General features: G+C 45.0%; 1 protein-coding gene across 1 annotated transcript in view; it reads right to left on the bottom strand.

The window, feature by feature from the left end:
- The window catches only part of LOC120047343 (cingulin-like), a 29,684-nt gene that overhangs the window by 3,163 nt on the left and 1,292 nt on the right, over nt 1-25,229 (bottom strand). Inside the window, exons 2-17 of the mRNA XM_038992867.1 lie at nt 15,169-16,225; nt 14,967-15,031; nt 14,797-14,866; nt 7,157-7,252; nt 6,448-6,569; nt 6,084-6,195; nt 5,766-5,978; nt 4,073-4,221; nt 2,833-2,953; nt 2,539-2,751; nt 2,203-2,424; nt 1,843-2,091; nt 1,513-1,683; nt 514-765; nt 191-274; nt 1-109 (exon numbers count right to left, since the gene is read on the bottom strand). The exon at nt 1-109 is cut by the window's left edge and continues 10 nt beyond it. Coding sequence (XP_038848795.1) covers nt 1-109; nt 191-274; nt 514-765; nt 1,513-1,683; nt 1,843-2,091; nt 2,203-2,424; nt 2,539-2,751; nt 2,833-2,953; nt 4,073-4,221; nt 5,766-5,978; nt 6,084-6,195; nt 6,448-6,569; nt 7,157-7,252; nt 14,797-14,866; nt 14,967-15,031; nt 15,169-16,224 — 3,304 coding nt within the window. The 5' untranslated portion in view covers nt 16,225. The remainder of the gene's footprint in view (nt 110-190; nt 275-513; nt 766-1,512; nt 1,684-1,842; nt 2,092-2,202; nt 2,425-2,538; nt 2,752-2,832; nt 2,954-4,072; nt 4,222-5,765; nt 5,979-6,083; nt 6,196-6,447; nt 6,570-7,156; nt 7,253-14,796; nt 14,867-14,966; nt 15,032-15,168; nt 16,226-25,229) is intronic.

Below are 25,229 nucleotides of genomic sequence, written 5' to 3'. Positions count from 1 at the left end.
TGTGGAGGCGTTCCTCCAACTCATGAACTTTACTCTCCAGCTGAGCCACTCCTACAGAGGAGCGAGACTGACCCTCCATATCAGATACTCTGGTCTTCAACTCCTTCATCTGGAGAGAGAGAGATTTAAGCATAATCAATCATCACTCAGACCTGATGATCATTTCAGTGGAGACACAGACTTAACGTACATGTCTTTCTTGGGCATTCTTGTCCAGCTCCAGGTCCTGTCTGGAGGATCTCTCCTGCATCAGCTCTGAACGCAGCTGCTCCATCTGCACACAGACAGAGACAGAGGAGTGCCAGACAGAGGAGAGACAGAGGAGCGCCAGACAGGGTGAGAGAAAGAGGGCGAGCGGAGAAAGAGGGCGAGCGGAGAAAGAGGGCGAGCGGAGAGAGTTAACAAATACATTATTTTCCTAGCTTGGTCCTGGTTCTTTCAACTGTTAACCAACAGACTGCTGAAAGCTGCTAGACACACATTTATAGTGTGTGTGTGTGTGTGTGTGTGTACCTGGTCTCTGGTCCTGGTGACTCTGTCAGTGAGTAGCTCCACAGATCCCTTCTCCTCCTCCAGCTCCAGCTCCAGTCGTTTCATCTTGTCCTCAGTGCTGCGGAGCTCCCTGCTCTTGTCTGTGAGGCTGCTCCTGCTGTTCTCCAGTTCAGCCTCTAGGTGGTGCAGGCGGTTGGTGAGCAGTTCCTTGTCCAGCTGAACATTGTCTCTCTCCTCAACCACAGAGAGCAGCTCCTTCTTCTGACGGGACGCCTGGCGCACGACACACACACTCTGGATCAGCGGCATTAAAGACGAAACACCTTCACCCCTCAAACTCATCTCTGGACCTCAAAGCCAGTTCCACTGTGTTTTTTTATTGTTCCCCTCTAATGAGGGACTGATTTAGACCTGGGACACCAGGTGGGTGCAATTCATTATCAGGTAGAACAGAAAAGCAGCAGGCTCCGGGCCTCGTAGGGTCATAGTTGAATAACCCTGACCAATACCATCATCTCCTGAAGACCCTTTCCTCTTCCGTCTCCTCCCTCTTTTCCTCCTCTTCTCTCACCCCGTCCCTTCCCTCCTCCATCCATCTCTCTCACCTCCTGAAGACCCTTTCCTCCTCCGTCTCCTCCCTCTTTTCCTCCTCTTCTCTCACCCCGTCCCTTCCTCCTTCCATCTCTCTCACCTCCTGAAGACCCTTTCCTCCTCCGTCTCCTCCCTCTTTTCCTCCTCTTCTCTCACCCCGTCCCTTCCTCCTTCCATCTCTCTCACCTCCTGAAGACCCTTTCCTCCTCCGTCTCCTCCCTCTTTTCCTCCTCTTCTCTCACCCCGTCCCTTCCCTCCTCCATCTCTCTCACCTCCTGAAGACCCTTTCCTCCTCCGTCTCCTCCCTCTTTTCCTCCTCTTCTCTCACCCCGTCCCTTCCTCCCTCCATCTCTCTCACCTCCTGAAGACCCTTTCCTCCTCCGTCTCCACCCTATTTTCCTCCTCCTCTCTCACCTCCATCCCGCTCACCTCCTCCTCCAGTCTCTTGAGGGAGGTCTGGCTCCTCTCCAGTTCTACCAGTCTGTCGTTGCCCTGCCTCTGGGCCTCCTGTGTCTCCCTGCGAGATCTCTCTCTCTGTTCCTCCAGCTGGGCCCTGAGAACCTGCACCTCCTCGCCAGACGACTGGGACAGACACTCAAACTACATGGACAGAGAAAGAGGCAGAGTGAGAGCAGGGAGAGAGCGAGGAGTAAGAGGACAGAGAGAGATTTTTATTTGCACAGTGTACATTTGTAAATACAGCACTTCAATGCAGTACACAGAGCATCAGAAAAACCCATGTAGACACACACTCCTCACCTCCTTATTGAGTTTGTCCAGGGACCGCTCCTGCTGTCTCCCCTGTTCCTCCAGCTGTGTGTTGGTCTGTGTGAGCTGGTCCCTCTCCTTCTCCCTGTCCTCCAGACGCAGGCTGAGCTGCAGGTGGTCCTGGCCCAGCCGAGAGGCTCCTCTCCTGGCCTCGTCAAGCTCCTGCCTCAGCCCCCTCAACTCCGCCTGGAGGGACAGCTCTGCCTCCGATCTCTCTGATGCACTGGAAGCCAGCTGAGACTGGGGACACACACACAAATACATACTGTGAAACACAACACAGCCACTAACAAAGAGTTGTGAGAAAGAGGTAGTGTAATGTGTGTGTGTGTAGCAGTGTGTATGTCTCACCTCCAGGCGTGAGAGTTTCTCTCGGAGGCGTGTGTTAGCTGCCTCCTGCTCCTGCTGTGAGTCTCTGAGAGCGTTTAGTTCTGTCTGGGTTCTGGCCAGCCGCTCTGTGTTTGACTGCAGCTCCTGCTCAGTGCTGGCGAGTTTCTCTCCCAGTCTGTCTCTCTCCCCACGAGCATCAGTCAGCTCTGACTGCAGGCCAGACACTACCGACGGGTCAGGGAGCTATGGAGAGAAACAAAGAGGTGAGTGGTTGAGAGAAGGATGGAGATCGTGAATATAAGGGAGGAAAAGTGGCCATCTTTCCAATTCACATAGCTGGTACTACACAACACACACCTGTTTGGTTCTCTCCTGGGCCTTGGCCAGATCCTCTTTGGCTCGATTTGATTGGCCCCTCAGCCTGTCCATCTCATATTTGAGCTCCGCCTCCTGCTCCTGGTTGGCCTTCTTCAGGGAGATTACCTCCATGACCTTTTTATCGAGCTCCGCCCTTTTCTTCTCTGCCTCTGATTGGGCCTGCTGCAGATCGGCACGCAAACTCTGCAGCTCCTGAAATGACAGTGGAGAACAGTGTCAGTGTGTACCTGGTTGAGTGTGTGTGTTTGTCACTATCAGTGTGTGTGTGTGTACCTGGTTGAGTGTGTGTGTATGACTGGGGTCTGGTATCTGCTGTTTCATGGTGTTGACTCTCTCCTGTACTTCGTTCAGTTCTTCCTCGAGCTCCTCTTTCTCCAGACGAGCCTGCAGCATCCTGCAACACACACAACATTTTAACCAATACAAGATCCATTTCAAAATCTAGAAATCAAGTCACAGATCAGCACTGATCAGACATCGTTCAGTTTGATCACAGAAGCTACAGTTAAATCGCCAATGCTGATATCAGTCCCTCAAAGTTGATCAAATGTTTTGTTGTTAAAACTAGGTCATTCTATGGTATCACAATTTCTTCAGTCAGTCAAATAGAGAAACACAGAAGCTGGTTTAACTAGAATGTCAGCTACACGGCCATAAACCACGGCTATTAACCGCAGCTATTAAAACCCTCTAGAGTCTAAGTCCTGTCTAAGCCGGGGGGGGGGGGTTCTAAAATATGGAATTGTTTTAAGATGGTAATACCACGGCTACTAACATGCATGCAGCCCATGCAAAAAAACATCTCTCTAGCTTAAACAGAGACATTTTGATGGGATTTTTTTTAGATGTTAATTACATTTCCGCAGGGGCGCGGAAATTGTAGGCTAAGGGTTAGCACGGGCTACTAGCACGGGCTACTAGCACGGGCTACTAGCACGGGCTACTAGCACGGGCTACTAGCACGGGCTACTAGCACGGGCTACTAGCACGGGCTACTAGCACGGGCTACTAGCACGGGCTACTAGCACGGGCTACTAGCACGGGCTACTAGCACGGGCTACTAGCACGGGCTACTAGCACGGGCTACTAGCACGGGCTACTAGCACGGGCTACTAGCACGGGCTACTAGCACGGGCTACTAGCACGGGCTACTAGCACGGCTATAACCTATATACAGCATAGACAGCATATATATAGGCTCCCTCACGGTGGGTCAGGGGTGATGGACGGGTCTCTAGCCAATAAGACACAATGAGGAGACATTAACGGTACAGAATGAGAGAACAGAAATGGGACATGTGGATGGTTACATAGATCAAAACATGGATGAAAAACAGGAAGAGATGTGCAAGACTTAAGTGAAGTGTGTGTGTACGTGTACAGTACCAGTCAAACTTCCTTTGTTACTGTTATTTTTGACTTAACTCTTATTTTTCTCAAATCTACATTGTTGGTTGCTTGTAAGTAAGCATTTCACGGTAAGGTTGTATTCTCTGTACGTGCGTGTACTCACTCCTGTTTGGTGGTCCGTAGTTCATCTCTAGTACTGTGGAACTGCGTCATCCAGTGGCCACTCTCGTCCCTGCAGTCTTCCAGCTGCTGCTGTAGAGTACGCACCGATGCATTCACACGCAACCGCTCTGACTCAATACCCGCCTGAGACTGGGGGGAGAAGAAGAGAGAGGGAGGGTGGATATGAGAGAGTGTAGGGAGAGAGAGGTAGGGGAGAGAAGAGAGAGGGAGGGTGGATATGAGAGAGTGTAGGGAGAGAGAGGTAGGGGAGAGAAGAGAGAGGGAGGGTGGATATGAGAGAGTGTAGGGAGAGAGAGGTAGGGGAGAGAAGAGAGAGGGAGGGTGGATATGAGAGAGTGTAGGGAGAGAGAGGTAGGGGGGAGAAGAGAGAGGGAGGGTGGATATGAGAGAGTGTAGGGAGAGAGAGGTAGGGGGGAGAAGAGAGAGGGAGGGTGGATATGAGAGAGTGTAGGGAGAGAGAGGTAGGGGGGAGAAGAGATAGGGAGGGTGGATATGAGAGTGTAGGGAGAGAGAGGTAGGGGGGAGAGAAGAGAGAGGGAGGGTGGATATGAGAGAGTGTAGGGAGAGAGAGGTAGGGGGGAGAAGAGAGAGGGAGGGTGGATATGAGAGAGTGTAGGGAGAGAGAGTGTAGGGAGAGAGAGGTAGGGGAGAGAAGAGAGAGGGAGGGTGGATATGAGAGAGTGTAGGGAGAGAGAGGTAGGGGGGAGAAGAGAGAGGGAGGGTGGATATGAGAGAGTGTAGGGAGAGAGAGGTAGGGGAGAGAAGAGAGAGGGAGGGTGGATATGAGAGAGTGTAGGGAGAGAGAGGTAGGGGAGAGAAGAGAGAGGGAGGGTGGATATGAGAGAGTGTAGGGAGAGAGAGGTAGGGGAGAGAAGAGAGAGGGAGGGTGGATATGATAGAGTATAGGGAGAGAGAGGTAGGGGGGAGAAGAAATGGGAGGGTGGATATGAGAGAGTGTAGGGAGAGAGACGTAGGGGAGAGAAGAGATAGGGAGGGTGGATATGAGAGAGTATAGGGCGAGAGAAGAGAGGGAGGGTGGATATGAGAGTGTAGGGAGAGAGAGGTAGGGGGGAGAATAGAGAGGGAGGGTGGATATGAGAGAGTGTAGGGAGAGAGAGGTAGGGGGGAGAGAAGAGAGAGGGAGGGTGGATATGAGAGAGTGTAGGGAGAGAGAGGTAGGGGGGAGAGAAGAGAGAGGGAGGGTGGATATGAGAGAGTGTAGGGAGAGAGAGGTAGGGGGGAGAGAAGAGAGAGGGAGGGTGGATATGAGAGAGTGTAGGGAGAGAGAGGTAGGGGGGAGAGAAGAGAGAGGGAGGGTGGATATGAGAGAGTGTAGGGAGAGAGAGGTAGGGGGGAGAGAAGAGAGAGGGAGGGTGGATATATGACAGAGTGAGTAAGACGTGTCATTAAGAATGTGAGATCAGCTGATGTAATGCTTGTGGCTTTGTCTGTGCAGTCAGATGTAACGGTGTAATCACTTGTTCCTGCTATAATGCACCGGTGTGAAGCAAGTCCAGTGGGTCTCAATCACTTCATGCTCTGCTGCTCCCTCAGTGCACGCGTGTGTGTGGGAAAGAGCTCTTCTTGGGAAAGAGCTCTCAAGTAAGAATTTGACTACCGTTTTCCACCGGTTGTATCCTGTGGCCGTGGTGAATAAACGTTGAAACTTGTACCTGTGAGACCTGCTCCATGGTACTCCTCAGTCTCTCCATGTCAGTGCTGTATTGTTCTCGAAGTGCCTCGATCTCTTTGTCGTGCGTGGCCACCTCGTCCTTCAGAGCTCCCTTCAGAGCCGTCAGCTCCCTCTCTCTCTGTCTCAGAGAATCCTCCAGCTTCTGCTTCAACATGGACACCTCCAACAGAGACGCTTGACACGTCACCAGGTCCTGTAGACACACAATACACACATAACACATTCCTACCGGACAATTACAAAGAGTGCACAACAAAGATCTTGTGTCTCAAGACCACCCAAATGTGTGTTGTGTTACCGTCTTGTTGCCGTTCTCTGTCCTCAGCTCCTCCTGTAGCTCAACCAGTCGGTCCTCCATCTCTCTGACTCTGGACTCAGCACTCTCTCTCTCCATACGCAACTGACTCAGCCTGACAGAGACCGTGATTTATTCATTTAACCTTTATTTCTACAGGTTATTCTCATTGGGATAAAATCTATTTTACAAGAGAGATCTGATGCTCTTTATCTCAACACTAACAAAAAACCTTTCAATAAGCCATCATTATAACCAGCAGGGACTTTCAGTTCTGATCCAGCAGCCTGGAGTCACTTTCAACCTGCCTGGTTCCTCTCAAGGTTTCTTTCTACTCAGGTCATTTGTCCTGCTCACTGTTACTCACTCAGCATGTGTCTGATGTAGTTCAGTCTTCTTCCTGTCCACAGTCTCCTGGAGCTGCATGTTCTCATCCAGACATGACTCCAGCTCTGCCTTTAACACAGGGTCAGAGCTGCCCACAGAGCCCTATGCACACACACACAGTACTGTACTGTAGGCTACATGACCACCACAACATCAGACAACGACAGACAGTGGCGAGGTGACAGAGTGGTAGTATTTAATTACACCGTTAAAAATATTTTGGAGAACAGGCATGATTCTCTACTTAAACATGCTGTGCGTTTGTGTCTGTGTGTACTTCAGAATAGTGTCAGACAGGCGTGTTTCCTCAGTAGAATTCACATACATGATTAAGTGATTATAGGGTGTTAGAGTTAAATACCAGCCCAACTCCCTTAAGCCAACACATAATGACTCATTATCAGATAGAATACTGTGTGTCCACCTCTAACCCAACAGGTTTAAACTGGTTTAAATCATCTGTAGTCCATTTACATGGCTTTTAGGGCATTCAGATTAGACTGCCACTAAAAACCACAACAGCAGCTCCTCTCAGAAAACACACACACGGTGGGCTCAGCTGGTATGTGTACGGTTGAAACAGCTCACCATGAGAGCTCCCTAGGTGCAAAACAAACACCATCGCTCCACTCTTTCCATCACGCCCCAAATGATCACTCCTTCCTCTTTTTCTCCTACTCTCCACTCACCCTCCTCTCCTCCTGTAGAGAGGTCTGTAGCTCCATCATCTTCCCCTCCAGATCCCTCTTTTCTCTCCTCCACTCCTCACCAGAGCTCACACTGGGCTGAGAGGGGGGGAGTGACTTTAGTGGATACCCCATAGAATGACAGCTAGCACCACCAATGACAAACTGAAATAAGAGGATGAGCAGTACTACAGAGGTGTATAGAGATGTATATTAGAGTACTACAGATATGTATATTAGACTACTACGGAGGTGTATAGAGATGTATATTAGAGTACTACAGATATGTATATTAGACTACTACGGAGGTGTATAGAGATGTATATTAGAGTACTACTGAGGTGTATAATAGAGTACTACTGAATTGTATATTAGATTACTACAGAAGTGTATAGAGATGTATAATAGAGTACCTCGGTGTATATTAGAGTACCACGGAGGTGTATAGAGATGTATATTAGAGTACCGCGGAGGTGTATAGAGATGTACAGTACCAGTCAAATGTTTGGACACACCTGCTCATTCAAGGGTTTCTTTCTATTTACTATTTTCTACATTGTAGAATAATAGTGAAGATATCAAAACTATGAAATAACACATATGGAATCATGTAGTAACCTAAAATAGTATTAAACAAATCAAAATATATTTTATATTTGAGATTCTTCAAAGTAGCCACCCTTTGCCTTGATGACAGCTTTGCACACTCTTGACATTCTCTCAACCACCTCCATGAGGAATGCTTTTCCAACAGTCTTGAAGGAGTTCCCACATATGCTGAGCACTTGTTGGCTGCTTTTTCTTCAGTCTGCAGTCCAACATCCCAAACCATCGCAATTGGGTTGAGGTCAGGTGATTGTGGAGGCCAGGTCATCTGATACAACACTAATCATTCTCCTTCTTGGTCAAATAGCCCTTACACAGCCTGGAGGTGTGTTGGGTCATTGTCCTGTTGAAAAACAAATGATAGTGGGACTAAGCGCGAACCAGATGTGATGGCGTATCGCTGCAGAACTCTGGTAGCCATTCTGGTTAAGTGTGCCTTGAATTCTAAATAAATCACCGACAATGTCACCAGCAAAGCACCCCACACCATCACACCACCTCCTCCATGCTTCACGGTGGGAACCACATATGCGGAGTTCGGTTCACCTACTCTGCGTCTCTCAAAAACACGGCAGTTGGAACCAAAAGGACAGATTTCCTAATGTCCATTGCTCGTGTTTCTCGGCCAAGCAAATCTCTTCTTATTGGTGTCCTTTAGTAGTGGATTCTTTGCAGCAATTCAACCATGAAGGCCTGACTCACGCGGTCTCTTCTGAACAGTTGATGTTGAGATGTGTATGTGCTTGAACTCTGAAGCATTTATTTGGTCTACAATTTCTGAGGCTGGTAGCTCTAATGAACTTATCCTCTGCAACAGAGGTAACTCTGGGTCTTCCTTTCCTGTGGCGGTCCTCATTAGAGCCAGTTTCACCATAGCGCTTGATGGTTTCTGCGACTGCACTTGAAGAAACGTTCAAAGTTCTTGAAATTGTTCGTATTGACTGACCTTCATGTCTTAAAGAAATTATGGACTGTCATTTCTCCTTGCTTATTTGAGCTGTTCTTGTCATAATATGAACTTGGTCTTTTACCAAATAGGGCTATCTCTGTATACCAACCCTACCTTGTCACAGCACAACTGATTGGCTCAAAACACATTAAGGAAAGAAATTCCACAAATTACATTTTAACAAGGCACACCTGTTAATTGAAATGCATTCCAGGTGACTACCTCATGAAGCTGGTTGAGAGAATGCCAAGAGTATGCAAAGCTGTCATAGGCAAAGGGTGGCTACTTTGAAGAATCTCAAATATATTTTGATGTTTAACACTTTTTTGGTTACTACATGATTCCATGTGCTATTTCATAGTTTTGATGCCTTCACTATTATTCCACAATGTATAAAATAGTAAAAAATAAAGAATAACCTTGGAATGAGTAGGTGTCCAACATTTTGACTGGTACTGTATATTAGAGTACTACCGAGGCGTATAGAGATGTGTATTAGAGTACTACCGAGGCGTATAGAGATGTGTATTAGAGTACTACCGAGGCGTATAGAGATGTGTATTAGAGTACTACTGAGGCGTATAAAGATGTGTATTAGAGTACTACCGAGGCGTATAGAGATGTGTATTAGAGTACTACTGAGGCGTATAAAGATGTGTATTAGAGTACTACTGAGGCGTATAGAGATGTGTATTAGAGTACTACCGAGGCGTATAGAGATGTGTATTAGAGTACTACTGAGGCGTATAGAGATGTGTATTAGAGTACTACCGAGGCGTATAGAGATGTGTATTAGAGTACTACTGAGGCGTATAAAGATGTGTATTAGAGTACTACTGAGGCGTATAGAGATGTGTATTAGAGTACTACTGAGGCGTATAAAGATGTGTATTAGAGTACTACTGAGGCGTATAAAGATGTGTATTAGAGTACTACTGAGGCGTATAGAGATGTGTATTAGAGTACTACTGAGGCGTATAAAGATGTGTATTAGAGTACTACTGAGGCGTATAAAGATGTGTATTAGAGTACTACTGAGGCGTATAGAGATGTGTATTAGAGTACTACCGAGGCGTATAAAGATGTGTATTAGAGTACTACCGAGGCGTATAAAGATGTGTATTAGAGTACTACCGAGGCGTATAAAGATGTGTATTAGAGTACTACCGAGGCGTATAGAGATGTGTATTAGAGTACTACCGAGGCGTATAGAGATGTGTATTAGAGTACTACCGAGGCGTATAGAGATGTGTATTAGAGTACTACCGAGGCGTATAGAGATGTGTATTAGAGTACTACCGAGGCGTATAGAGATGTATATTAGAGTACTACCGAGGCGTATAAAGATGTGTATTAGAGTACTACCGAGGCGTATAGAGATGTGTATTAGAGTACTACCGAGGCGTATAAAGATGTGTATTAGAGTACTACCGAGGCGTATAAAGATGTGTATTAGAGTACTACCGAGGCGTATAAAGATGTGTATTAGAGTACTACCGAGGCGTATAGAGATGTGTATTAGAGTACTACCGAGGCGTATAGAGATGTGTATTAGAGTACTACCGAGGCGTATAGAGATGTGTATTAGAGTACTACTGAGGCGTATAAAGATGTGTATTAGAGTACTACTGAGGCGTATAGAGATGTGTATTAGAGTACTACTGAGGCGTATAAAGATGTGTATTAGAGTACTACTGAGGCGTATAGAGATGTGTATTAGAGTACTACCGAGGCGTATAGAGATGTGTATTAGAGTACTACTGAGGCGTATAGAGATGTGTATTAGAGTACTACTGAGGCGTATAGAGATGTGTATTAGAGTACTACCGAGGCGTATAGAGATGTGTATTAGAGTACTACCGAGGCGTATAAAGATGTGTATTAAAGTACTACTGAGGCGTATAGAGATGTGTATTAGAGTACTACCGAGGCGTATAGAGATGTGTATTAGAGTACTACTGAGGCGTATAAAGATGTGTATTAGAGTACTACTGAGGCGTATAAAGATGTGTATTAGAGTACTACTGAGGCGTATAGAGATGTGTATTAGAGTACTATTGAGGTGTATAGAGATGTACAGAGAACTCCAAAAGTATTGGGACAGTAACACATTGTTTTATTTTTTGCTCTGTACTTTGTATTTGTAATGATACAATGACTCCGAGGTCAAAGTGCAGACTGTCAGCTTTGATTGGAGGGTATTTTCATCGATATCAGGCGAACCGTTTCGAAATTACAGCACTTTTTGTAGATAGCCCATTGTAGGGGACCAGAAGTATTGGGACAAATTCACTTATGTGTATTAAAAAGTAGTAAAACATTTAGTATTTGGTCCCATATTCCTGGCAAACAATGATTACATCAAGCTTGGGACCACAAACTTGTTGGACGCATTTGCTGTTTGTTTTGGTAACGTTTGATAATTTTTTGCCCAATAGAAATGAATGGTAAATAATGCATTGTGTCATTTTGGAGTTACTTTTATTGTAAACAAGAATATAATATGTTTCTAAACACTTCTACATTAATAATGTGTATACTACCATGATTATGGATAATCCTGAATAATGATGAGTGAGAAAGTTAGAGGCATAAATATCTTACCCCGCAAAAAATGCTAACCCCCCTTGTTATTGCAATGGTAAGAGGTTAGCAGGGGGGGTATGATATGTGCGTCTAACTTTCTCACTCATCATTATGGGGCGGCAGGTAGCCTAGTGGTTAGAGCGTCGTTCTGTCCCTGAACAAGGCAGTTAACCCACTGTTCCTAGGCCGTCATTGAAAATAAGAATGTGTTCTTAACTGACTTGCCTAGTTAAATAAAGGTGAAATAAAAAAGTATGAAATATTAATTCAGGACTATGCATCCACATGAATGTAGAAGAGTTTAGAAACATTCTATTCCTATCTGTACATCCAAAACAACCAAAAAGTGTGACACTGTCCCAATACTTTGAGCTCACTGTATATAAGAGTACCTTGAGGTGTATAGAGATGTATATTAGAGTACTACTAAGGTGTATAGTGCATTCGGAAAGTATTCAGACCCCTTGACTTTTTCCACATTTTGTTACATTACAGCTTTATTCTGGCATGAATTAAATTGTTGTTTTCCATCAATCTACACACAATACCCCATAATTACAAAGCAAAAACAGGTTTAGACATTTTTGCAAATGTATTAAAAATAAAAAAAACTGAAATATCACGTTGACATAAGTATTCAGACCCTTTAACTTCTTTATGATAGGGGGCAGCATTTTCACTTTTGGATGAATTGCATGCCCATAGTGAACTGCCTCCTACTCTGTCCCAAATGCTAATATATGCATATTATTATTACTATTGGATATAAAACATTCTGAAGTTTCTAAAACTGTTTGAATGATGTCTGTGAGTATAACAGAACTCATATCGCAGGCAAAAACCTGAGAAAAAATCCAAAAAGGAAGTGAGAAATCTCAGACTGGTCAATGTTCAATTCATCGCCGATTCAATTCCCTGTAAGATATGGATCTGTTTGCACTTCCTGCGCCTTCCACTAGATGTCAACAGTCTGTAGAACGTGGAATGAAGCCTCTAGTGTGATGTGGGGCCGGATGGGAGGTGTTTCAGTCACTGGTCATAGCAGAATGCCAGTTCCTGGTCATGCGCTTTCCTCATGATATCGCCTTGCGTTCCATAACTTCTACAGACATGAAGGAATGCTCCGGTTGGAACGTTATTGGATATATATGATAACAACATCCTGAAGATTGATTCTCTACTTAGTTTGACCAGTTTATTCGACCTGTTATATAACTTTTTGAAGTTTTCGTCCGAGTTCGCCTGCATCTGCGCGAGCGTTTGGACATGTGCACTAAACGTGCTAGCAAAAGTAGCTACTTAGACATAAGTAATGGACATTATCGAACAAAACAACGATTTATTGTGGAACTAGGATTCCTGGGAGTGCATTCTGATGAAGATGATCAAAGGTAAGGGAATATTTATGATGTAATTTAGTATTTCTGTTGACTCCAACATGGCGGAGAAATTTTGTTATTTTTGAGCGCCGTCTCAGATTATTGCACGTGTGCTTTTTACGTAAGGTTTTTTGAAATCTGACACAGCGGTTGCATTAAGAACAAGTGCATCTTTAATTATATGTAAAACATGTATCTCTCATCAAAGTTTATGATGAGTATTTCTGTTATTTGACGTGGCTCTCTGCAATTTCTCCGGATATTTTTGAGGCATTTCTGAACATGGCGCCAATGTAAACCGAGATTTGTGGATATAAATATGCACATTATCGAACAAAACATAAATGTATTGTGTAACATGATGTCCTATGAGTGTCATCTGATGAAGATCATCAAAGGTTAGTGATTAATTTTATCTCTATTTCTGCTTTTTGTGACTACTATCTTTTGCTGGGAAAATGGCTGTGTTTTTCTGTGGCTATGTACTGAGCTAACATAATTGTTTGGTGTGCTTTCGCCGTAAATCCTTTTTGAAATCAGACATGTTGGCTGGATTCACAACATGTGTAGCTTTAATTTGTAGCTTTAATGTGTAGCTTTAATCATGTGTGATTTCATGAAAGATTGATTTTTATAGTAATATATTTGAATTTGGCACGCTACATTTTTTCTGGCTTTTGGCCAAGTGAGACGCTACCGTCCCACATATCCCAGAGAAGTTAAGCAGTACTTTGTTGAAGCACCGTTGGCAGCGATTACAGCCTCTTCTTCTTGGGTATGTCCCCGAAGGAGGTTTTTTGCCTTTTGGTTGGCTGTCATGGTAATCTGTTTTTAACTGACTTGCTTAGTTAAATAAAAGGTTAAATAAATAATAAAATAAAAGCTTGACACACCTGTATTTGGGAAGTTTCTCTCATTCTTCTCTGCATATCCTCTCAAGCTCTGTCAGGTTGGATGGGGAGCGTCGCTGCACAACTATTTTCAGGTCTCTCCAGAGATGTTTGATCGGGTTCAAGTCCGGGCTCTGGCTGGGCCACTCAAGGACATTCAGAGACTTGTCCCGAAGCCACTCCTGCGTTGTCTTGGCTGTGTGCTTAGGGTCGTTGTCCTGTTGGAAGGTGAACTTTTGCCCCAGTCTGAGGTCATGAGCGCTCTGGAGCAGGTTTTCATCAAATATTTATCTGTACTTTGCTCCATTCATCTTTCCCTCAATCCGGACTAGTCTCCCAGTCACTGCCGCTGAAAAACATTCCCACAGAATGATGCTGCCACCACCATGCTTCACCGTAGGGATGGTGCTAGGTTTCCTCCAGACGTGATGCTTGGCATTCAGGCCAAACAGGTTAATCTTGCTTTCATCAGACCAGAGAATCTTGTTTCTCATGGTCAGAGTCTTTAGGTGCCTTTTGGCAAACTCCAAGCGGGCTGTCGTGTGCCTTTTACTGAGGAGCAGCTTCCGTCTGGCCACTCTACCATAAAGGCCTGATTGGTGGAGTGCTACAGAGATGGTTGTCCTTCTGGAAGGTTCTCCCATCTCCACAGAGGAACTCTAGAGCTCAGTCAGTGACCATCTGGTTCTTCGTCACTTCCCTGACCAAGGCCCTTCTCCCCCGATTGCTCAGGTTGGCTGGGCGGCCAGCTCTAGGAAGAGTCTTGGTGGTTCCAAACTTCTTCCATTTAAGAATGATGGAGGCCACTGTGCTCTTGGTGACCTTCAACGCTGCAGACATTTTTTTGTACCCTTCCCCAGATCTGTCCCTCGACACAATCCTGTCTCGGAGCTCTATGGACAATTCCTTCGAACTCATGGCTTGGTTTTTGCTCTGACATGCACTGTCAACTGTGGGACCTTATATAGACAGGTGTGTCCCTTTCCAAATCATGTCCAATCAATTGAATTTACCACAGGTGGACTCCAATCAAAGGGAAAGGGTCTGTATACTTATGTAAAAAAAAATGTTTCTAACAAGCTGTTTTTTCTTTGTCATTATGGGGTATTGTGTGTAGATAGCGGAGGAAAATGTTTTATTTAATCCATTTTAGAATAAGGCTGTAATATAACAAAAATGTGGAAAAAGTCAAGGGGTCTGAATACTTTCCAAAGGCACTGTATATTAAAGTACCTTGAGTCCCTGGATCTTCTGGAAGATCACCCTGACTTTGTGTCTGATGACTGAGTCACTCTCACTAGTCCTGAGGGGTGAACCACAACAGGTCAAACACACATGGTCAGAAGGATGTTGATAACTGGCCTAAATAAATGTTGAATGACACAGTAAGATAAATGCTGTACCCTTCTCTGAGGACGCTGTAGATGGTCTGCATGACCTGCTCCTCCTCACTGGTGACCTCTGAACTCTGAAGCAGAAGGTCAGGGGTCACCTTTAGACAAAGCTCAGTGTTAGTATGTTTTTAAACTTTACTGGGGGTATTGATAATGTACTAGCTAGGTATACTAGTTAGTAACCGCTCTCAATTCCCGTCCAGTCTCTTACCAGCGGGTCTGTCCGATTGGCTGACGGCGTCTCCACAGCGACAAACCTCCCCGGCGGAGCCCGCTGATTGGCTGGGTGGGGCGTTGCCTTGCTGAGGGAGCCAAGGCCCCGCCCCAGGCTGCTGTGAGTGGAGGAGGGATGGGAGGAGTAGGGGTTGAGAGAGGGTGAAGGGGAGGAGTAGGGGTTTGGGGTGAGAGATGGTGAGGAGGAGTAGGGGTTGGGGGCGAGGGAAGGGGAGATGGTGTCTCTAGGGTCCTCTGCTACAGGAGAGCGCCCCCTCTGTTGTTCTCTGGTACTGCTGTTGCCGTCAAACCTGCTGATCAGTCTGTTGACGGGGGTCTGGGGGTGGGGCTGTGCTGGGTAAGGTAGGCTCTGGGGGTGGGGGTGTGCTGGGTAAGGTAGGCTCTGGGGGTGGGGCTGTGCTGGGTAAGGAAGGCTCTGGGGGTGGGGGTGTGCCATGGTCAGGGTGGGCTGCTCTGTTTGGGAAGGATGGAGGTCAGGGGCATACTGACTCCCCCCTCCCCTCCCCAGTGACCCGTTGAGCCCGGACTGATACGAGCCACACATTATATTCCTCCCCATACCCCCCTCCCCATACCCCCCTCTATCCGTTCTCTCTTCCGCAACCCCAATCCCTCCATCCAGGTTCCCATAGCTACCAGACCTCCCATCCCCTGGTGGTCTCCCAAATCCTCCTCCCCCCTCACTCTCCAGTAATGAACCATGTGACTGTGCCCTGCGTAACACCCCTCCCTGCCCTCCTCCACCCTCTCCCCCTCCCTCCTCTCTGTCTCCCCTGCGGGGCAGACTGCCGTAACCCGGGGGGTAGTGGGTACGGAGCTGCACCCCATACGAATCTCCCTTTGGGCCCCCGTCCTTCATAACCACATAGGGTTGTCCAGCGATGCCCTGGACCCTGACAGCCACCCCGTACTTAGAGGTGGAGGGGGGCTTGGATCTCAGCTGGGTCGAGGGGAGCCCCCCTCCTGAGTGGTTGATGAAGCGGATCTGAACCCCGTAGTCCACGGGGCTCTTACGACCTGACGGAGTACTCATACTGGGGAGGGAGAGAGCGAGAGGGGACGGGGCGGAGGAGGAGACACAGCGAGAGGGGAGAGAAAGTGGAGAGGGGGAAAGACAATATTAGTACAGCTATTCCAAGTGTTATACTTTAAAGAAGTGAATGTGACAGAAGTCATTTATCGTTTTCTCTCCCGGGAGAGTAGGTCAACTGAATATCTGACTGGTATGAATGTCATGCAGACACACAGAATGAGGGTGGACTGTGTGTGTTTCTATTGGGTGTGCAAGTTACAAAAGGTGTGTGAGAGAATGAGTCTCAGTGGAGTTGCTTTAGAATGGACTTTGTTCATAGTGACCTTCATTATTCATTAACCTGGAAACACACAACTACCTCCCACTCTCTGGCTCCCCTTACGTGTACTCTCTCTCTTGACTTCCACTTGGTTTAGTTATTCCTCTTCTTTATCCCTGCCAGGCCAGCCCAACCAGCACAGCAAAGGTGAGACTCTTTCCTCAATCTAGGATCTTTATTAGATCAATCAACTGTAATCACACATGATCCACAGCCCGTCCTTGTGAAGGATCCTCCCTCTGTTTCGCTCAGTAAGTCAACTCAGTCTCCCTCTACATGTCCCTTTGTCACCCTGTCTTCATCTGATGTTTTTAACTGTTGACGTCTGACTGTATCATGTCCATGTGTTGAAATGTCTCAGGAGTTCCCGCCTCCCTCTCTATGGTGACCTGTGCCACGTCAGCTCTCATCACTAGGTCATTATACTGCGTGCCTCATTAACATGGTCAGCTCTCATCACCAGGTCATTACACTGCGTGCCTCATTAACATGGTCAGCTGTCATCACTAGGTCATTACACCGCATGCCTCATTAACATGGTCAGCTGTCATCACTAGGTCATTACACCGCATGCCTCATTAACATGGTCAGCTGTCATCACTAGGTCATTACACTGCGTGCCTCATTAACATGGTCAGCTGTCATCACTAGGTCATTACACTGCATGCCTCATTAACATGGTCAGCTGTCATCACTAGGTCATTACTCCGCGTGCCTCATTAACATGGTCAGCTGTCATCACTAGGTCATTACACCGCATGCCTCATTAACATGGTCAGCTGTCATCACCAGGTCATTACACTGCATGCCTCATTAACATGGTCAGCTGTCATCACCAGGTCATTACACTGCATGCCTCATTAACATAGTCAGCTGTCATCACTAGGTCATTACTCATTAGCATGTCTCCTTTGCACTTATAACCAACCAAATACAACACCAGGCACTAACCCAGTTACCACCCTTCTCCACCTCTCATTCTCTCCCTCTTTCACAAACAGACAAACGTTCATTCTCCTTACCTCCCTCACTGAAACAGAGAGTACAGTTTCTCCTCTCTTATCAGTGTGTGTCATGGTGGTGATAACAATGTCAAGCTCTTGTTCCTGTGGATAGGAAGCCCTGCCCCCACACATGCCTGCACTCCTCATACACACTCTGGAATGAACTGTGTACAAGCAGGCGCACACGCTCACAGGTGATGAGTGGTGTTGTAAAGAGCGTCAGTGAAGACCTTGGTGCAGTTTATATATGGTGTCCAGTATAAATCAAAGCCCTGGCTATCAGGACGAGAGAGGAGAGAGACACACACCCATCCCCTAGTCAGATTGACAGATTAACCTCTTAGTCATTTTGTCATACTCATATATCATCTGTCTGTACTGTAATGATAGGAGCATAGCCACAGGAAGTAGTTTGGGGGTGGGGATGCTCATATCATTACAGTACAGACAGATGATATATGAGTATGACAAAATGACTAAGAGGTTAATCTGTCAATCTGACTAGGGGATGGGTGTGTGTCGGTGTGTGTTAGGCTTGGCAGGTTTATCGTATAATGTTGTAACCGACAATTAAAGACAGGGGTGTCACCAAGCTGTGTGGTATTCATTAGGTATGTCCTAACTAGAGGTCGACCGATTAATCGGAATGGCCGATTAATTAGTGCCGATTTCAAGTTTTCATAACAAATCGGTAATCGGCATTTTTGGACACCGATTATGGCAGATTACATTGCACTCCACGAGGAGACTCCGTGGCAGGCTGACTACCTGTTATGCGAGTGCAGCAAGGAGCCAAGGTAAGGTGCTAGCTAGCATTAAACTTATCTTATAAAAATCAATCTTAACATAATCACTAGTTAAACTAGTAATATCAACCATGTGTAGTTAACCTGTTTGGGCTGCAGGGGCAGTATTGAGTAGCCAGATAAAAGGTGCCCATTTCAAACGGCCTCGTACTCAATTCTTGCTCGTACAATATGCATATTATTATTACTATTGGATAGAAAACACTCTCTAGTTTCTAAAACCGTTTGAATTATATCTGTGAGTCAAACAGAACTCATTTGGCACAAACTTCCTGACCAGGAAGTGGAAAGTCTGAAATCGAGGCTCTGTTCTACTTCCTGCCTATAAATGGGCATGATACGTATTAGTATACATGCACTTCATAGACCTTCCCCTGGATGTCAAGAGGCGGTGAGAGAAGAAATTTAGTGTTTATCTTGGTCTGAAGTGGAATACAAGCTCTTTGTATGACGTGTCCCCCATTTCCTGTTTTCTGGAGAGCGCGAGGAGGTACCTGGATTTGCCTTCTGTTTAGCTGCCGTTATAGGCGACTACTATCTCCGGCTTTGATTTTATTTGATACATGTGACCATATCATCGTAAAGTATGTTTTTTCAATATAGTTTAATCAGATTATTGAAATTTTTTCGGGAGTTTTGCCATGTTCCGTTCTCTGACTTTGTTGACGATGGAGAGATTCACGCCACTTGGCTAGTGCGCTTGCTAATTCAAGAGGGAAAATGGACGTTCTAAATCCAAACAACGATTGTTCTTGACAAAGGACCCCTTGTCCAACATTCTGATGAAAGATCAGCAAAAGTAAGAAACATTTTATGACGCTATTTCATATATCTGTCGTACATGTGAACTAGTCGTCGGCGCCCAACTTTTGGGTACTCGCTATACCGAAGCTGGATGTCGTAATGAAGTTATTTTTTAGAATTCTAACACTGCGATTTCATTAAGAACTAATGGATCTATCATTTCCTATACAACATGTATTTTTTAGTTATGTTTATGAATAGCTATTTGGTCAGAATATGTGTGTCAGAAAAAGTGTCAGAAAAATATCCGAACGTTGTGGGAAATAGTAGCTACGTTAGCAGAATGTATAACCACTGATTTCAGCTCTAAATATGCACATTTTCGAACAAAACATAAGTGTATGTATAACCTGATGTTATAGGACTGTCATCTGATGAAGAATATCAAGGTTAGTCAAAAATTATATATCTTTTACTGGTTTGTTACGATCGCTAACCTTTTGCTACTGGGAAATGGCATGTGTTTCTGGCTATTGTGGTAAGCTAATATAACGCTATATTGTGTTTTCGCTGTAAAACACTTAATAAATCGGAAATATTGGCTGGAATCACAAGATGCCTGTCTTTCATTTGCTGTACACTATGTATTTTTCAGAAATGTTTTATGATGAGTAATTAGGTATTTGACGTTGGTGTCTAATTATTATGGCTGCTTTCGGTGCAATTTCTGATTGTAGCTGCAATGTAAACTATGATTTATACCTGAAATATGCAAATTTTTCGAACAAAACATAGATTTATTGTATAACATGTTATAAGACTGTCATCTGATGAAGTTGTTTCTTGGTTAGTTTGGTTGGTTCTTGGTTAGTTAGGTTGGCTTTGTGCATGCTACCTGTGCTGTGAAAAATGTCTGTCCTTTTTTGTATTTGGTGGTGAGCTAACATAAATATACGTGCTGTTTTCGCTGTAAAACATTTAAAAAAATCGGACATGTTGGCTGGATTCACAAGATGTGTACCTTTCATTTGCTGTATTGGACTTGTTAATGTGTGAAAGTTAAATATTTTAAAAAATATATATTTTGAATTTCGCGCCCTGCACTTGAAGTGGCTGTTGTCATATTGATCCCGACTTAGGGCTTGCAGCCAGAAGAAGTTAACTAGCTTGTCCTGCGTTGCATATAATCGATGCGGTGCCTGTTAATTTATCATTGATTCACAGCCTACTTTGCCAAACGTGTGATTTAACAAGCGCATTCACGAAAATGTGTCGTTGCACCAATGTGTACCTAACAATAAACATCAACGCTTTTCTTAAAATCAATACACAAGTATATATTTTTAAACCTGCATATTTAGTTTAAAAAATGTATGTTAGCAGGCAATATTTACTAGGGAAATTGTGTCACTTCTCTTGCGTTCTGTGCAACAGAGTCAGGGTATATGCAGCAGTTTGGGCCACCTGGCTCGTTGCAAACTGTGTGAAGACCATTTCTTCCTAACAAAGACAGCCAACTTCACCAAACGGGGGATGATTTAACAAAAGCGCATTTGCGGAAAAAAGCACAATCGTTGCACAAATGTACCTAATCATAAACATCAATGCCTTTCTTAACATCAATACACAGGAGTATATATATTTTTAAACCTGCATATTTAGTTAAAAGAAATTCATGTTAGCATATTAATATTAACTAGGGAAATTGTGTCACTTCTCTTGCGTTCATTGCACACAGAGTCAGGGTATGTGCAACAGTTTGGGCCGCCTGGCTCGTTGCAAAATAATTTTCCAGAATTTTACATAATTATGACATAACATTTAAGGTTGTGCAATGTAACAGCAATATTTAGACTTATGGATGCCACCCGTTTGATAAAATACGGAATGTTTCCTTATTTCACTAAAAGAATAAACGTTTTGTTTTCGAAATGATCGTTTTCGGATTTGACCATATTAATGACCTAAGGCTCGTATTTCTGTGTGTTATTATATTATAATTAAGTCTATGATTTGATAGCGCAGTCTGACTGAGCGGTAGTAGGCAGCAGCAGGCTCGTAAGCATTCATTCAAACAGCACTTTCCTGCGTTTCCCTGCAGCTCTTCGCAATGCTTCAAGCATTGCGCTGTTTATGACTTCAAGCCTATCAACTCCCGAGATTAGGCTGGCAATACTAAAGTACCTATTAGAACATCCAATAGTCAAAGGTATATGAAATACAAATGGTATAGAGAGAAATAGTTCTATAATAACTACAACCTAAAACGTCTTACCTGGGAATATTGAAGACTCATGTTAAAAGGAACCACCAGCTTTCATATGTTCTCATGTTCTGAGCAAGGAACTTAAACGTTAGCTTTTTTACATGGCACATATTTCACTTTTACTTTCCTCTCCAACACTTTGTTTTTGCATTATTTAAACCAAATTGAACATACTAAATTTATTTTATTGATGTATTACATTAAGTTAAAATAAGTGTTGTTTTTGTTCATTCAGTATTGTTGTAATTGTCATTATTACAAATATATATGTATAAAAAAATAAACTTTAAAATAATTTTAAAAATAAAAAAGAATTGGCCGATTAATCGGTATCGGCTTTTTTTGGTCCTCCAATAATCGGTATCGGCGTTGAAAAATCATAATCGGTCGACCTCTAGTCCCAACTCATTTTTACAGATGCATTATAAGCTCAAAACATTTAGAACAAAAATGACAATAACCATGTCCATTTGCATCACAATTAATCATAACCCAAAATGCCATTGTCATTACAACTCCAGTGTATGTACAGTTAAGCTCGTCACTTAGCACATACCTCGCCCTAAGACAGACATCTAAAGCATGCCATAGAAAAAGCACCCCGTCACTGTACATTAGTGCAGACGACCGTAACACGCGGACACAGTCACACACACATACCTCCTAATGGCCAAGTGGCAAGTAGTGGTGAAGAGGTCCCAAAGCCAGCTACAAGTCAGGTCTTTCAGACAGAGGACAACAGAAAGCCAGCTACAAGTCAGGTCTTTCAGACAGAGGACAACAGAAAGCCAGCTACAAGTCAGGTCTTTCAGACAGAGGACAACAGAAAGCCAGCTACAAGTCAGGTCTTTCAGACAGAGGACAACAGAAAGCCAGCTACAAGTCAGGTCTTTCAGACAGAGGACAACAGAAAGCCAGCTACAAGTCAGGTCTTTCAGACAGAGGACAACAGAAAGCCTAGGATATTTATTTCAGATATAGGTCAACAGTTACAAAGGATCTTCAACACCAACCCTCCTTTCTGCATGCATAGGCTAATCATCCATAATCAGTTGTAGAGGCTGAGTTTAAAGCAGTGTGTCAATCCCTGGTCCTTGGGAGTATGTTGCTGACCTCCTGACATTGATTTATTCCATTCTACAGTTTCATCTAGGCACTTGGCTACTCTAAGGAGGGAGGAGCATTGCTTGCCTGTCCCTGGTACTGAAACATATTGGGAAACACTGCTTTTTTGTGCACCTGCCTGTGTGAGACAGAAGCTCAGTCTCAGCAGGGAGAACTGACAGTGAATAGGACCAAACATAACAGGAACACAGGAGTGGACCCCAGCCATTTCCCTCTCCCTTTCTCTCTCATTCCACCTCCCTTTCTCTCTCTCTCTCTCCACCTCCCAATCTCTCTCGCTCTCTCCACCTCCCAATCTCTCTCGCTCTCTCCACCTCCCAATCTCTCTCGCTCTCTCCACCTCCCAATCTCTCTCGCTCTCTCCACCTCCCAATCTCTCTCGCTCTCTCCACCTCCCAATCTCTCTCGCTCTCTCCACCTCCCTTTCTCTCGCTCTCTCCATCTTTCTGTGTCAGTGTGTCAAGCCACTTCCAACAGGCCAGTTCAGCTGCTAAGCAGTGAAAGGGGACAGTGGAGAGGAGATGGCCAGGGTAAGGGGAGACAGTCAGGGGACAGAGGGTGAGCCCATCCTATTGTCCAAACGATGTGGAGCAGAAAATGAGGGCAGAAACGCTGGGAACGCAACACTCTTCTCCCCCTGGCCCTCTCCAGCTCTCCCTCAGTCTGTCTGTCTGCCTCACTTATATCACTGTTCTGCACCTGACCCTACCTCCATCTCTTTAACCTGTCTATCTCTCTAACCTCTTGCTATCCCTCCCTCCCCCTAACCTCTCTATCCCTCCCTCCCTCTCCATAACCTCTCTATCACTCCCTCCATCCCTCCCATCCTAACCTCTCTATCACTCCCTCCATCCCTCCCATCCTAACCTCTCTATCACTCCCTCCATCCCTCCCATCCTAACCTCTCTATCACTCCCTCCATCCCTCCCATCCTAACCTCTCTATCACTCCCTCCATCCCTCCCATCCTAACCTCTCCCTCCATCCCTCCCATCCTAACCTCTCCATCACTCCCTCCATCCCTCCCATCCTAACCTCTCTATCACTCCCTCCATCCCTCCCATCCTAACCTCTCTATCACTCCCTCCCTCTCCATAACCTCTTTATCACTCCCTCCATCCCTCCCATCCTAACCTCTCTATCACTCCCTCCCATCCTAACCTCTCTATCACTCCCTCCATCCCTCCCATCCTAACCTCTCTATCACTACCACCATCCCTCCCATCCTAACCTCTCTATCACTACCACCATCTCTCTAAACTCTCTATCCTTCCCTCCCTCCATCCCACCTCCCTCTATCCATCTTCCTAACCTCTATCCCTCCCTCCCTCACCTCTATCCCTCTCTCCCTCACCTCTATCCCTCCCTCATCCATCTCTCTAACCTCTATCCCTCCCTCCCTCCATCCATCTCTCTAAACTCTCCAGCCTTCCCTACATCCCCCTAACCTCTCTCTATCTCGCCATCTATCTCTCTAACCCTCCCCTGGGTTCCAAATCTCTGTCTCTCTCTTTGGAGAGAAGCACACGAGGCAGCTGACCGGACCTGCAACAGAGAGGGGGGGGGCGGCAATAGTACTGTTTTTCCATTTTGAGACGCCGTAGCCAGTATACACTTCCTCAAAATAGTCTGAATGAATAACTCAAGTAAACTGTCATTAATTTTGACGTTTTTGCAGAGGAGATCTTAGAGGAAATAAAAATAAAATCTACATCTAAGATGTTTGGTGCAGTTGTCATTCATCTCTTGTTGAATAACAACAAAAACTATTGAAGAATCCCTACTGTTGACCAATCACCGACGAAGGGCGTAGACTTCGGCTTGCCTCAAGAAAAAATGTGTGCCCGAACAGCCAAAACGAATTTTTTTTAAAGTCCAAATGTCGTCGTAATATATGCACAAACTCTTCCGAACTGTTTCAGCTGGGATGCATGCAGGCGCCTTTAGTGTCTCCTAACCCGCCGGCTCTGCTATCAAATTTAATTATGCCGCACTGAATTGAATTAAGGCCACCTTCATCTCTGGGGAGGGATGGGAGAATTAGGAGAGAGAGTGTGGAAAGGGACCACTGCAGTATGGAGTCATGGCTGTGGCTGTCTTTGATTCATTCAATAGTGAGAGTAGAGAGCATAAAGTCAGTAGGCTAGAAATCTTTTTTCCTACTTAGCCTCCTCTAAGTTTCATCACGATACTGGACTGTATTCTACAACCAAGGCCTTGTCCCTGCATATAGGGCAGTGCTTCAGTGAAAGCACCTGAAAGAGGATGGCCTTACATGGGTGTGACTGTCTCCTTCTGTGGTGACAAATAGATTACATATCATGACTGATGTTGGGCCCTATAAAATCTGGTTTATTTTTTGCCTGATTTCTCCGTTTTGTTTTTCTAGGTTTCCGTTTTTCGCAGTTTATTCAGGTTCACTCAAAATCATACTTTAATAGAAAAACAAAAGAAAATATTGTTCAAATATTGTTGAATTCCATTTTAGTGTCTAGATTCACTGTTTCATCCACAACACGGATTTTATAGGGCCCTACTGATGACTGTCAGTCATGAGTGGCTGGTGGCTGAAATACCAAAGACTTTGCACATTAATGCTGCTGTCATTAGAAAATGTAAACGACACACCAACTTGGGTCCCCAAGACAGTCCTTCAGTTAAGACTGTTTCCTTGGTGATTGGCAATTGATCCCTTCATTACATTCTTGACTTAGACCAGTCCCTTTTCCACTCCTCTCACAC

This window comes from Salvelinus namaycush, chromosome 5 (assembly GCF_016432855.1).
Source record: "Salvelinus namaycush isolate Seneca chromosome 5, SaNama_1.0, whole genome shotgun sequence".
Lineage (NCBI taxonomy): Eukaryota > Metazoa > Chordata > Actinopteri > Salmoniformes > Salmonidae > Salvelinus > Salvelinus namaycush.
The sequence above is the reverse complement of the archived record's forward strand: the minus strand, read 5'-3'. Positions and strand labels throughout refer to the sequence as shown.